Source organism: Leptodactylus fuscus, chromosome 10 (assembly GCF_031893055.1).
Source record: "Leptodactylus fuscus isolate aLepFus1 chromosome 10, aLepFus1.hap2, whole genome shotgun sequence".
In the NCBI taxonomy this organism is placed as follows: Eukaryota; Metazoa; Chordata; class Amphibia; order Anura; family Leptodactylidae; genus Leptodactylus; species Leptodactylus fuscus.
In genome coordinates this window covers 58,703,692-58,719,021 of record NC_134274.1, presented here as the reverse complement: position 1 = coordinate 58,719,021, position 15,330 = coordinate 58,703,692, and the positions used below count along the sequence as shown (strand labels likewise).

The 15,330-nt window shown below is 39.7% G+C and overlaps 1 protein-coding gene across 1 annotated transcript in view; it reads left to right on the top strand.

Annotated features, from left to right (window-relative positions):
* ASCC1 (activating signal cointegrator 1 complex subunit 1) overlaps positions 1-15,330 on the top strand; it is a 208,193-nt gene that overhangs the window by 6,917 nt on the left and 185,946 nt on the right. The window contains exons 2-4 of the mRNA XM_075258243.1: positions 1,587-1,711; positions 1,798-1,897; positions 3,424-3,521. Coding sequence (XP_075114344.1) covers positions 1,600-1,711; positions 1,798-1,897; positions 3,424-3,521 — 310 coding nt within the window. The 5' untranslated portion in view covers positions 1,587-1,599. The remainder of the gene's footprint in view (positions 1-1,586; positions 1,712-1,797; positions 1,898-3,423; positions 3,522-15,330) is intronic.

Genomic DNA, 15,330 nt, shown 5'->3' with positions numbered 1-15,330 from the left:
CTAGCATCATAAATAACTATCCTGGTATCCAGGTCCTGGTCTCTCCCATAAGTCCGGTCAGGAGTTACTCTGCTTTTTACGTAGAATTCCTGCTCTACATCATACTGATCAGAGTTTAGCTTTTCGTCCTCTATCATGTCCTGCTCTCAGACAATAGAAATCACCTTACAAGATTGCTTAAATGTGGTTACTTGATTCTGTAGCAGCATGGCTATGGATAGAAGGTGAACTAAAATATTTACATCTGTAATGACATTGGTTAATAATTTGACATGCTTACAAGTTACTTTAGTCATTTTTTTGGGCTCTGCATTAATTTCCTACACAGGTATATTAGTTATAAATGTTCCACTAATTTGGCGTTACCTGGCCCATCCCTCTCTGAAAAGTGATATCAACAGACGTAATGATAGCTCCTAGCCTATGCAGTGGTAATATTTGTTTAGTACATATGTAGCTAGTCTGATTCTGAGTTCAGGAGACTTGAACATATCAGCACCTATGAGAGCTGCAAGGGGTACTGCATACTCATTCATGAGATAATTCAAGATAATGGAGAGATACGGACCAGATATCAACAGTATTGCGAATAGGATGCGAATCAGGGTTAGTTCTGAGAAATATAGTAGATGACTATGTTGCCAGGAGTCTGGGTCTTGACTTGGATCTTGTCTGTATCTCCTGGACCAAATCCATCTATATGAAGCCAGGCTAAATGCTTCAGTATTCAGGCGGAGTGCAGGGGGATGCCAGTGAGGACTGGCATAAAAGTAATGTATTCAGCATTAGTATCTTTTCCTTTATCCAGCTATTACAGCAGTCTGAGATGGTTAAACATAGTTAAATATTCCCTTTAAAGGGGTTATCCAGTTTCTAATGTTTATGTTCTAATAGGATAGGCCATCTAGACGTGCGATGCTCAGACATCAGGGAGCCCCCAAAGATCAGCCTTCATAATGGGGCTGTGCTGCAGCTTAAGCCCCCGTTATAGTATATACAGATAGTGAACAGTGTTGCTCCCAGCATGTAAACATTGCAGAGAGCCACACAGCTAATCCGATCTGTCGGTATTGGACCCTTACACTTTCTGCGATGGATTTTCAGTTTTCCATACCAGCCATCTTCTATATATAACTACCTCTATAGAAGACTGATTTTTCACAGAATTTTGTGCTTTGAGTTTATTTATTTTTTTTCATATTGACCTGGGGAGGACAATTTGCTGGAAATAAATGAAATAAAAATGTTTTGCTTTTCCGCTTTTTGGGACTCATATAACATTAGGGTATATTCATACACAGCAAATTTGATGCAGTATGTTCTGCCATTTGTAATCCGTTTCATTCACCTGAATGAGGTTGTTTGGTAGGGAATCACATTGATTTGTGCAAATCCCAATGATATGAGTGGGACAGTCGCAGAAATTCTAGTGAACTAGTTTAGAGTTTTATATTTTCAGCATTTTCCTAGTTCAGTATATCAGTATTCCAGATCTACTCTATGTCTGCTTTGTACAGAGGAAAGCTGACCACAGCAAGTACATTATATATCATTTCATCTCCTCTTCTTTTGTGTTTACATTCTAGAGACGTCAGAATCATGGAGGTTTTGCGTCCTACCCTGATCAATATTGGAGGTCGAGTATACAGGAAGAACACAGTTCGAGAAGCAACTTATCAAAATGAAGAAGAGGAGGATGATTTTTATAGGGGTAATGTATCGCTGATTCACTGGGTTACATACCACCATTAATTCGTTGTTACTTTTTGTATAATTCTCACTTGTTTTTCCCTTCAGAGTCCATACAATGTGTAGATGAACCATGTGATGACTTCACGATTGAAGAGACGGAGAAGGGTTTCCAGTGTTCTATAAATCTCCCGAGCCAACTTTTTAAGTAAGTATTTATTTCTTTTGTCAATAACCATTCTACTAGTACTAAAGGGGTTGTCCAGGCAGAAATGGACAACCCCTTTAACCACTTCCGGACCACACATTGGGTTTTTACATCTGGAAGGTGGTTTCCTTGTTCTGCTAGGAGGTACTGGTACGTCCAAGCAAATTTCGGCAGCTGCACGAAATCGTGCAGCTGCTTGAAATGGGGAGCCGGCTGTAACTTCAGCCGGAGCTCCCAGAGAGATGGCAGGGAAGGTTTATTACCTTCCTTGTCTTACCGATCGCTATGTATACAGTGTTCCCGCTGCGTCTTCCAGCATTGTGATAAAGCCGCTAATTGTCCTTACCGGTCACATGACCACTGAGGCCAGTCAGCGAAGGGCCTGAATGTCACTACCTGTAACATCATGGGTTATCTTCCTGAGGCCTGCTGAGGCCACTAATTGGCCTCAGTGGTCACATGACCGCTGAGGCCAATCAGTGTCTTCAGCCACCAGCAGATTGAAACTTTATGCATGAGAATTATGCAGTTGTCAGGGTATGTTAAGTCCCTCTCTCTCATACATATATCAGGCATCATATACTGTTACCTTTGGAGCATGTACACAATAGACCTATGGGCACTGTAAACATCGGTGTTCAGTGCTGCTCTAGGATCGTATTCACTTTACTCTGGAAGGAATCCATATCAGGTACCAACGAATGTCAAAATCTCATGATAAATCAGATTTAACTACTAGTAATATCAGTACATTTTGGAATTTTACCTGTGATTTGTTCGTATTGCCAAAACCTTCTATTTGTTCGAGTGGACCTTTTATATAGTGATCAGCTTTATCTGAGATTTCAGTACATGACTGGAAATAATGCTAGTGTTACATATATTCAAATGGCGGAAATGGAAGAAGAATTTGAGACTGATTTCCACCTCAAATTCCTCTTCCATCTCTGCCCTGGCTTTCAAGATGAATGGGTCTAAAAAGTGGAGTAGTTTGTGCAACGGGTTCTGCAGCTGAGTCAGAGCAAGATAGAGCGGTATGTTTATTTCTTCCAACACCCTGCTTCACTCTCTGCATCCAACTGAATACAGTGGGAGGAAGAGTTTGGCACGGAGTTTGAGGCGCAATCCGTCTCGTAATCTATGCCAAACTCTGCTGTGTGAACATTCCCTTACTGAGCTGCAGTTATCAAAACCTGTGCTAACATTTTGATGAAGGACTTGCATAGTAATGAGATACAACATCATTAATGAGTATAAACCCAAAGAGATAAAGCATCACGGAGGTGAAAGGAAGATGCCATAGACGCTCACTAATTGTTGGCCTTAAGACTTCTGACTGACAATGGTTCCTGAGTCCCCAATTAATGCTGACCTCTTCTCAAAGAAACAGGCCATTTCTATGTAGGCAGGAGGAGATGAGCATGTGCTAGAAACCGCTGGAGTCATTTATCCTAGGGGCTATGAGAACATAGAGGGGGATTTGCTGAATTACAACTTAACTTATTCTTTTCTGGTCTCTATTTTAGGTATATAATAGGCAAAAAAGGAGAGACCAGGAGAACTCTGGAGTCGGATACTCGCACCTCAATCAGCATTCCCAGGCAGGGGATGGAAGGAGACATTGGTGAGATTTTAACTATTACTGAACATGCGTGTGTTAGTCATGAGAGATTAAACCTCCTTGAATTCTTCATTTTTACATATCGGGATATACCGTATATACTCGAGTATAAGCCAACCTGAGTATAAGCCGACACCCCTAATTTTACCACAAAAAAACTGGGAAAACTTATTGACTCGAGTATAAGCCGAGGGGGGGAAATGTAGCAGCTACTGGAAAATTTCAAAAATTAAAATGGTTTTTAGGTGCAGTAGTTGCTGGGTGCTAGGAAAGGGGAGGGGGTGTTTTGGTTGTCTGTCTGCCCCTTCCCTGAACTTGAGGACTGTTTGTTTTTTTGGTTTTTTTGTCCCCCCCCCCCCTACACACACACGTGGAATTCAGTCTGGCTGGATATATGGTATCTGCAGTGCTCCTATTAACTCCTTCCCGACAGAACAGGAGCACTGCAGATCCCCTATATTCAGTAAACCAGGCACTTTCAGACACAGGGATACCTAATGTGTCTCACAGTCATTTTCTACTTGTATATGTATTCTACAGAAAGGAGTGATTTAGAACTTTTATTTATTTTATTTTTTATTATATTTTTTAAAGTCTTTTTTTTTTTTTTCTTCACTATTTTATGGGAGATTCTATACATTACTACTGCGACCACCCCAACTCCCCCTCCCCCCCCCCCAAAAAAAATAAAAATATTATTTTTTTTTTTTTTTTTGTACTTGACTCGAGTATAAGCCGGGGGAGGCTTTTTCAGCTCAAAAACTGTGCTTAAAAATTCGGCTTACACTCGAGTATATACGGTAATAAGAAACAATTTACTCCATAGAAGGTCCTAAGATTAGGTAAATGCCACCTCAGATAAACAATACATGACAAATCACTCTAAGGCATTATTTATCAAACAAAAAACTAGGCCAAAATGCAGAAACCGTGTCAAAAAATTAATGTACACCCTTAACTCGGGACCCCACGTGGCAGAAACTCCACTCAAAATCCAGTGAATCCCATCCCCCACACTGCAGAAAAATATGCGCAGCGGAAATTCTGCAATTTCCAAAATAATCGCACTTTTTGCGATTTCCCTATAGGTATAATAACGACTGTAGTTTAAGTCCGCAAATGGTCCGCAATTGAGGGTTTTCAATTGCGGACCATTTGTGGACACATTATAGTCAATGCGACCTCGTACACCACCGGATATTTTATCCGTGGTGTGCCAGGCCGCAACCGAGGTCCGCACTTTTTGGAACATGTCCGCAATGGCCGCAATTCACGGTGTCGGGGACATTAAAGAGTCCTCATAGTATGTTGCAGAGCTCCAAATTAAATAATTAATTAACAGGCCTAGATGGGCTACCACCCATTGGGCCTGGAGAAGCCACACAGACACGCAGGTGATTGTGTATCAAGTGAGTTCTGATTTATTATAAGAAAAAGGTAGTTTAAATACATTACAGACAAAGAGCTGGCTTGGCTATTCTAATCAGGTACAACACGATTGGTTATAGAGATATAAGACAAGCCTGGCACATGACTATTGGCTGAGGTCTGCATATCATTATTACACTCCAACCTGGGATGACCTTTCTCATGACATGAAAAAGAATCTAAGATATTTATGTGTAAGCCAACATCATACACTAGTTCTAGATGTATATCACAGAAAGAGAGATAATGATCACGTACTGGTTCGCTCCGGCCTTGGGGCTAACGACCAAACAGGTTATTTGAACCGGTTTCTACACCCACCCTCAAAGATGACCACAAATAGATAAGGAGTTATAACCCAACCATTAACATTCCACACGCCTTATCCCCTAAAGGGGTCTCTTAGACTCTAAACAGACATCCTTATGAAGCTTAGAACAGAAAATGCTTACAAAATGGCTGACAGAATACAAGATGGAAGATGTGATCCTAACAACGGCACTGCATGGACTCGCCCATAGAACTCTATGGGCGAGTTCGCTCACGGACATCTGCGGAGTGAAAGTTGATGATCAGCAACTAGTGTTGCTGATCAGCAACTTGCGGACCGCAAATGCATTACGGTCGTGTAAGACCAGCCTTAGCCTTGGGGTAAGCTCACACAAGGTTTTATGCAGGCAGATGTTTGAGACGGAATCTGCCTCAAAAAATACCTCACAACTCTCCCATTAACTTCCATGGGAGTCACACAGATTTTTTACCTGTAGCCGATTTTCATCAGCGTGAGGCCATGACGCTTCTTTTTGTCCTTTGATTGGGAGAGTTGTAAGGTGTGTGTTTTTTTTTTTTTGTTTTTTTTTTTGTGGCAGATTCTCTTCCTGCTTGCACAATATTTAGCAGCTTGATGCTGCCAATAAAATGCCCTTAATTAATTGATTATTAGTAAGTGTGGCAACCTCTATAGCGGCAGAAACTTTGGCAGTTTGCTGGTGTGGTGTATTCTGGCATGTGTTAACATAATGCCAAGGAAGAAAGACATTAGCTATGATATTAGAGAAGCAAATGTTACTGTCCATCAATCTAGGGTCCTGTGGGTCGATTGCTATGGTTGTATCTCATCTGTATCACCTTGGAACACGACTGTTAAGACCCAGAGGTTTTTCATTATGCGTTTTGCATTTTGTCAGTTGTCTGATTTTGTGCCACCATTGATCCCTGGTGAAGTGGGGATTTTTTCATTGCACATAGCGGCATATTTACTTATACTACTTTTCTAATGTGTTTTGGGTATCACAGTTTGACATTATTTGTGACCCGTTTTATTGCATTATTACAAGTTACGCTTTAAGGACACTTTTTTTTTTTTTTTGTATATTGGCTATGTTCAGTATTTCTTCATACAATGACAAACCAGATGTCTGAATATTTCTTCTGTTTATATATTTTGTTAGATTTTGTTTTTTATATTTATGATATTTTATATCATATCTTCTATTTGTATTTGAATACTGTGCAGTTTTTAAGGCTTGTAGCATACTCTGCCACTTATTTATGGTGATTTGTCTTTATTGATAGGCTATAGTGTTTTTTTTTTCTTTTCTATGTGGTGGTTATATGCACAATTGAAGTCTGAACATTGACAATTGCTGTCTGTTTTACTCTTTGACCAGCAGGTGGCACACCGATACAAGAAATCACTTGCTTCTAAGGCACTTGTCATTGGTTTTTCAGCCTTCTGTATATGACTGGTGTTAACCTTGATGTGTTTATGTGCCTTGAATGTGCAGTTTTAATGAACTTGCACAACATAATGTAGTATAATATGAAATGTTAAATGCTATTGAATGCTGTGCTTGCAGATAGCGAATGAATCTGCATTGTATTTTAACTATTCTTTGCCCCTTCATCACTGTATATCAAACTCTCAGAAAATGTGCATGTGAAATGATTTTTTGGATTCTAACAATTAGATTTTCCTATTTTCAGAGGCTATGTAGACATCTGCAGTCATTTTCTTATTGTTGCATTGCAATGTAAAATGAAACTAGTCTGGATTAACAATACTCTGCTGTTTTCTGTTGTTTTGTGTCTACAGCGCCCATGCGCTCATATGTGACTTCATGGGAACAGACTAGAAACAAACTCCCTTTCCTATGTCTTTCACTGGTACGAGCATACCTGTATATCTAGTAGGCAGAGGAAAGGTGAAGACTACACGGAGTTTGTTTGTTGTCTGTTACCATGGAGACACACAGGCGCTGTAGACACCAAATAATTACAGCTTTTTAATTACGGCTTATTGAGAAGTTGTTTTATTTTTACTTATTAGTCTACTGTAATATGATGTGGAAGACGTTTTCTTGGACTGTAGTATATATGGCCTTTCCTTTCAATAGGTCATCCATATCAGATATATGGGGGTCTGACTTTTGGGATCCCCACAAATCAGCTTTTTAAAGGGACTGTGACCTTGCAGCATAAGCTGGGGCCTTGTTATTGTTCACCAGACACATCGCTCTCCACTTCGTAGTGGTTGTACATGGTACTGCAGCTTCCTGTAGCTCTGTCCTATTTAAAGGGCCGCTAAATCCTGTGAAAAGACTAGTAATGAAATGTCTACAGGATTAGTTGCAACTGAGTATATATACTTCAGTATAAGCCGAGTTTTTCAGCACAGTTTTTGTGCTGAAAAAGCCCCCCTCAGCTTATACTCAAGTCAAGCAAAAAAAAATAAAACATTTATTTATTTTGTCTTTTTTTCTTTTTTTTTTCTTTTTTTTTTGGGGGGGGGAGGGGGTCTATGACCAGCCGCAATAGTAAGGTATAGAATCTCCCGTAAAATAATGAAGAAAAAAAAGGAAAAAAAAAAAGAAATTAAAAAATATAATTAAAATTTTTTAATAAATGTTCTAAATCACTCATTTCCCTAGAATACATCCCTGTGTCTGAAAGTTCCCGGTCTACTGAATATAAGGTATCTGCAGTGCTCCTTTTCCGTCGGGAAGGGGTTAATAGGAGCACTGCAGATACCCTATATTTAGCCAGGCTGAATTCCAAGTGGGGGAAAAAAAACCAGTCCTCAAGCTCAGGGAAGGGCAGACAGACAACCAAAACACCCCCCTCCCCTTCCCCAGCACCCAGCAACTACTACACCCAAAAACTCCGACCATTTTAATTTTTGAAATTTTCCAGTAGCTGCTGCATTTCCCTCTTCGGTTTGTACTCGAGTCAATAAGTTTTCCCAGGTTTTTGTGGTAAAATTAGGGACCTCGCCTTATATTCAGGTCGGCTTATACTCGAGTATATACGGTAATTCCCTTTAACATTTGCAGACGGATATACACATTGTCCTCAGGAAATATTTAGTTCATAAAAAATGCCAGCTACGTCCAAGAGGTAATCCACAAAATTCCGCGATAGTAATAAAATATAACTTTTATTGCATCTTCATCTTTAAAAAAGTTACATAGTAACTGCAAAAGGGTACATCATTAACGCAAGGCAACGCGTTTCGGGAATCACTGTTCCCTTTTTCTCAGCTCAACTCCTATACCCTCACTAACTCCTTATAAACAATTAGTTAACGAGACCCCTCCTTTTCCTGTTACACCTCCATACACCTTAATTAATCAAACCCTCGATTAGAAAGTAACTGCATATAACATTTGCATTTTGTAACACACCATACAAATCTATTCATTCAAGAAGGTCATATGAAATATATGATATACATAAAAAAACATTCTTATTTAGATAAGTACTACCGCACTAAAACCGCATACACGATCGCGATTATACATAAACATTGATCCACATAAATGACACATACTACCGTATAAACACTGTAGCTATAGTGTATAAACAACATCCTACCTTATATAGAACGCCTATAAATCCATAAGATAAACCATGTTGAAAAATACTGGCATGAAATGGACTCCCCGGGTAAGATGCTTCCCATGTTACTAACTACGCGCATGCGCATAAACTATCGATTCAACGCATGCGCCATAAATTAAATCACTCTCACATAGAACTCGACCAGGAATGTTAACATAGAGAGTCAGGCTGATAAAAATTCCCGCGCATGCGTAATAGATGACCAGTCATGCGCGTGCGCAATCAGTACCCGGCTCCTATGATAGACATAAAAACTCACTAAGCATACTTATATAATATGTTATGTCCCACAAAATGTTACTCCATTCTCATCTGATCTTATCATACACCTGACATAACTAAGTAGATATCAATACAGAAGTATGTCATTTCCCAATTAATGATGTTCACTGTAATTCAATAAATATAGGATATATCTGTTGTAATATTGAGTCCTAATGGTTGACGAGTTTTTAATCTCATAATCCAATAAGCTTCTCTCAAGAGAAGCTTTTTTCGCCAGTCACCTCCCCTTGGAGGTCGGGAAACATGCTCAATGGCATAGTATCGTGGGCTTGTCATATCTCCTTGGTGAACTTCTGAGAAATGGCGTGAAACTCCTGATGTATTCTCTCTACCCTGATTAGACTGAGTGATATGCTCGGAGATTCTCATCTTAACCTGTCTTATAGTACAACCTACGTACATAAGTCTACATACAGTACACTCTATAATGTAGATTACGTGGTCTGAACAACAATTCATGAAAGAAGAGATGGAAAAATTCTCTTTGCAATCTGCACTCTGAAAAGAACTGGTTCTATACACATATCGACACATGTTACACCTATTCTGACCGCATTTAAAAAAACCTTTTAAGTTAAGCCACGTAGAGGAACTTTCTTTTTGTTTAATGTACATACTCGGAGAGATCATATTTCCTAATGTACATCCCCGTTTAGCAACTACTTCCACTCCATCTTGTAGGATGTCTCTAGTTATACTGTCCTGTAATACAATAGGCATATTACGGAAAAAAATGTTCTTAACCCCTTAAGGACGCAGGGTACTTTGGGCCTTAAGGCAAAGACCCTGTTTTTCAAATATGACTTCTTTTACTTTTTGTGAGGATAGCTTCATAATGCATTTACCTATCCAGGTGATTCCAAGATTGTTTTTTTGTGACACATTGTAGTTTATGTTGGGGGTAAATTTTGGTCATTATACTTTGCGTTTGTTTGTTAAAAAACGGACAATGTGCTGAAAATTTCATAAAATTATCAATTTTGAAAGTTTCTGTTATTCTCATGAAAACACAGACAGTCATAACACACAAAATTCTTCCTAATTAACATTTCCCATATGTCTACTTTATATTGGCATTGTTTCTTCAATGTCTTTTTACTTTTCTAGGAAGTTAGAAGGCTTGTAACTTTAGTAGCAAATTGTCAGATTTTCAAGAAAATTTAAAGATTTTGTATTCTAGGGACCTATTTAGTTGTGAAGTGACTTTGAGGGGCCTATATAATAGAAAAGACCCATAAATGACCCCATTTTTGAAACGGTAGTCTTCAAACTATTCAAAATTGTATATAGGAACTTTATTAACCCTTTAGGTGTTCCACAGGAATTAATTCAAAATGAAGGTGAAATTTCCAAAAGTCACTTTTTTATGCACATTTTCCATTTCAAACCACATTTTTCCGTAACAATGAAGGGGTTAACAGCAAAACATACCATAATATTTATTTCTGTGATTCTGCAGTTTGTAGAAATATCCCATATGTGGCCCTTCTGTGCAACGTGACTCAATACGTGTCCTCAGAAATCAAAGAGCACCTTTAGGGATTTCGGGCAGCAATTTCATTAGGATGGTTTTTAGACACCATGTTGCATTTACAGAGCCCTAGAAGTACCACAATAGTGGGAAACCTCCAAAAGTGAACCCATTTTGGAAACTGCACCCCTCAAAGAATTTATCAAGGGGTGTAGTGAGTATTAGTATCCCAGACGTGAATGCACAGCGGATGGTGAAGAGGTAATATGTAAGCGGAGCGGAGGACATTGGGAGCACCAAATTCCCTACTATGTCTCAGTAGCTCCTATGATTGGGGGGGTCACTTTGGGGGTCTCTTCTATTGTTTTTTCTCTTGTAAGCTGCAAAACTGGTCTGTACCCTGACATACGCTCGCACCGCTTATATATTCCCCTTCTGACGCATTTGGCGATTTTGTTTTTTTTTTGTCTTCACATTATTCAAGCTATATTTTTTTTGTGTTGATGTGGCCATATGAGTGCCTGTATTTTTCCGGGATATGATGCATTTTGTAATGACACCATTTTTGGGTGCCTATAGCTTATTGGCTATTTTTATTAACTCTTTTTTTGCTGGGTAAAAAGAAATCAATCAATTCTGGCATTGCATTTTACTTTTTAAATGTTTTTCCACATGGTGTACAGCATAAGTATCATGTGAACTTTATTCTGCGGGTCGGTACGGTTACGGCGATACCTCATTTATAGGTTTTTTTATGCATTAGTAATTTTGCCGAACAAAAACCCATTTGGGGACATAAAGGGGTATTCCCACCTCACATACTCAGCAGTCTTCACTCTTGTAAAATCTTCTTTCTTCCTGGTTTCTTGCATCATTTGGTGGGCGGGGTTTCACAGGCAACCTGCCGTTTAGCTCCGCCCCCAAATTCACGTGTAGCTCCGCCCACCCACATTGGACTATGAAGTACAGGCAGCAGCAACTCCATTCTGTGTTACATACAGAGACTGCCTGTCTCTGTCATAAAGAACACAATTGTATTAGCTAGCCTGATAACTGGGAGAACAGAAGAAATGAAAGCAGCTCCTCTATCTGAGTTCAGGACCTACGTCACATGGTGTAGACACAGGAATAGCTAGATACACAGGCTGGCTCCCTGCACTTAGCCCCTCCTCCCTCCCCCCTGAGAGCAGCAGATACATCACTTGACTCATGAGCAGCTAAGTCAGGGCTGTGGCCACAATGAATTGAATAAAGTAAGATAGTGGACAAACAAAGCAGTTTTGCTGAAGCAATGTATTTAGGAAAAGTCTTACATCCACATTAACCAGCAGTATAGATAGGATCCTTATGATGGGACAACCCCTATAAATCAATGTTTTTTGCGTCACCATCTTCTGAGATGCGTAACATTTTTATTTTTCGATTGACAGAGTTGGTTGAGGGCTTATTTTTTGCGAGACAACCTGTGCTTTTCATTGGTACTATTTTGGTGTACATACGACTTTTTGATCACTTTTTATAGCATATTTTTTAAGGTGAGATGGCAAAAAAACCATTATTTCCGGCGTTTTTTTCCCGTTTTTTTCCCGACATTTACCATATAGGTGAAATAATTTTTTAGTTTTATGGTACAGGTTGTTACGGACGCGGCGATACCAATATGCATTATTTTTATTATTTTTTAGGTGTTTTTTTTTAAATAACTCATTTGCTATAGAAAAAGGGAATTTTGGGGCTTTATTAATTAATTAATTAATTTCACACACTTTATTTATTTTTTACACTTTTTTCACATTTTTTATTTGTCCTATTAGTGTACTTGAACCAGCAATACTCTGATTGCTGGTCCAGTACTATAGCCTGCAATACACGTGTATTGCAGGCTATATAGGAAGTGTGTCTCTGCAGACGCAGAGACACACTTCTGGGCAGGACGGCACGACAGCAAGGATCCAGCAGGTAAGCAGGGGTCCTAGCAGCCCGGGGTCATTAACCAGACCCCGGGCTACATAAAATTCATCAGGGCACCCTCCGATCTCGCTGCGGGGGGTGCCCAGGAGGGGGGTGGGGTGATGTGACCGAAAACACTCCCGATGTCGCGGACATGCGTCCGCGGCATCGGGAGGGTTAATACCGCCGATCGGAGTGGAGCTCCAACCGGCAATTCACTGGGGCAGCTCGTCCAGGCCCTCGGCTGTGTAATGCAGCCGAGTGCCGGGTGTAATGGCGCAGGCACAGCTTCTGTGCCGGCGCCATTACTGGTCAGTAATAGTACTGACCTGAGCGCGAACGTGCTACTTGCCAGGACGTACTATTACTGACCAGAGCGTTAAGGGGTTAATATCTGAAAATTGCCTATTAAAAGATGTTGAAAAAACTAACTTTTTCCTAGTGATTCCTTTCTTTTGTTTATTATCCTCCAACAAAGAGTCCCTGCTTCTTTCACTTACAATTTTTTCCGCTCTGGCTAAACTCCAATTAGGGTATCCCCTCTTCCTGAGTCTATCTAAGGTGAGTTTTTTTTGCATTTGATAAGTTTGCTCATCTGAACAAGCCCTACGTGTTCTTATCAGCTCTCCTACTGGTATGGATTTCAACGTGTGCCCTGGATGCTGGCTGCTAGCCAATAGTATTCCATTGCCAGCAGTCGGCTTACGGAACAAACTGGTTTCCACTTTGTTCGTGTTCACATTGCCACACAATTCCACATCCAAAAATGAAATACATTGTTTATGATAATTATGGGTAAATTTAAGATTGATATCATTTGCATTCAAATATGCCATGAAATCTAATATCTTCTGTTCCTCTCCTCTCCAGACGACCAAAAGGTCGTCTATATACCTTCCTAGCCATATAATATTATCATAGTAGAGATTTTTTACTGTAAATATGAACTCCTCCTCCCACCATGAAAGGAAGAGATTGGCAATTGTAGGGGAGAAGGGGGCACCCATGGGTGCACCCCTAATTTGTAAATAATATTTACCGCAAAATTCGAAAAAGTTATGTTTTAATAGAAATGATGTAACTATAACAATGTATTCACATAAGTTCAACGAGTACTGGCTATATCTCCTTAAATGAAATTCCAAAGCCCTTAGGGCTATATCATGAGGAATACTTGGATATAGCTGCTCAATATCGCAAGTCAGCCATATATAGTCATCCTTCCATTCAAAGTCTTGGAATTCTCTCAACACCGCGGAGGTGGAGTACATTTCTTGTGCGTTTTTGGAAGACCATGTAAGATCGCCATTATTGGGTAATCTGGTATTACACATTGTCCTGTTTGACATAAGCTTGAACATGTCTGAAGATAAGTCAAATGACATTCTTTCACATAAAAGCACTGAAAAGAACTTTTCAATGTATGACTAGTAATATTTTACATGATTGGTCGCAACTCATGAGCTAGAAGAAATTGTTTAAATTTAGATTAAGCTGTAAAAATGGAAGATGCAAGCAAAAATGTTACATATTTAATCACAGGGAAAAAATGATTCAATTAGGAAGCAATCTCCCTTCCTCCATTGTTTGTAATAAATGATTCAGGGGACTTTATTGTTTCAGTATGAAATATCAGAGATGTAGAAAGTTTCCCCAGATTTGTTCCAATTCTGTCTTAGAAAAGTTACACAACATTGTCCACTTTTAATGAATGCTTCTTTTAAAAAAACAAAAATCCTTTGTTTTTCAAAGATAAAATTTCTACCATCAGCAGTAAAATGAGAATTGTGTTCCCTCCGCTGCTGTCATACCTTCCTGCTTAATTAGACATTAATTACATTTCATTCTATGATTTGCATACTTATTTGAATGAACATATTGACAATAGACTTTCTTATGTTCTGTTCTTTTATTAACCCTTTTAGTTTCCTTGTTTGTAGGTTATTTAGCGTTAGTTTGTCGTCTTTGGTTATTACGTGGGTACATTGAGTGGGTGAATATTAAAGGGGCTCTATCAATGGGAAAAGTCATTTTTAACTAATCACATCCTTGCATAGCCTTTAGCAAGACTATTACACACATACCTTTAGTATGTAGATGCCTCAGTGGCGGCCATTTTACAGAAGTCCTGAGTACTTTCCTTGATGTCTACCACAAGGTTGTTCCACTGATAAGTGCCCATTTAAGGGCAGTTAGGTTACTGAAGTTCCCGGAGGTACCAATTTTAGTAATACAGTGGCATCCATCACCCATAGATTATTATGGCCTGCATAAAATAGATGTGTTCTTTTCTTTTACAAGACACCATGGGATGAAATAGCAAAGGTTAATGACTAGAGATGAGCGAACAGTGTTCTATCGAACTCATGTTCGATCGGATATTAGGCTGTTCGGCATGTTCGAATCGAATCGAACACCGCGTGGTAAAGTGCGCCATTACTCGATTCCCCTCCCACCTTCCCTGGCGCCTTTTTTGCTCCAATAACAGCGCAGGGTAGGTGGGACAGGAACTACGACACCGGTGACGTTGAAAAAAGTAGGCAAAACCCATTGGCTGCCGAAAACATGTGACCTCTAATTTAAAAGAACAGCGCCGCCCAGGTTCGCGTCATTCTGAGCTTGCAATTCACCGAGGACGGAGGTTTCCGTCCAGCTAGCTAGGGCTTAGATTCTGGGTAGGCAGGGACAGGCTAGGATAGGAAGGAGAAGACAACCAACAGCTCTTGTAAGAGCTAAATTCCAGGGAGAAGCTTGTCAGTGTAACGTGGCACTGACGGG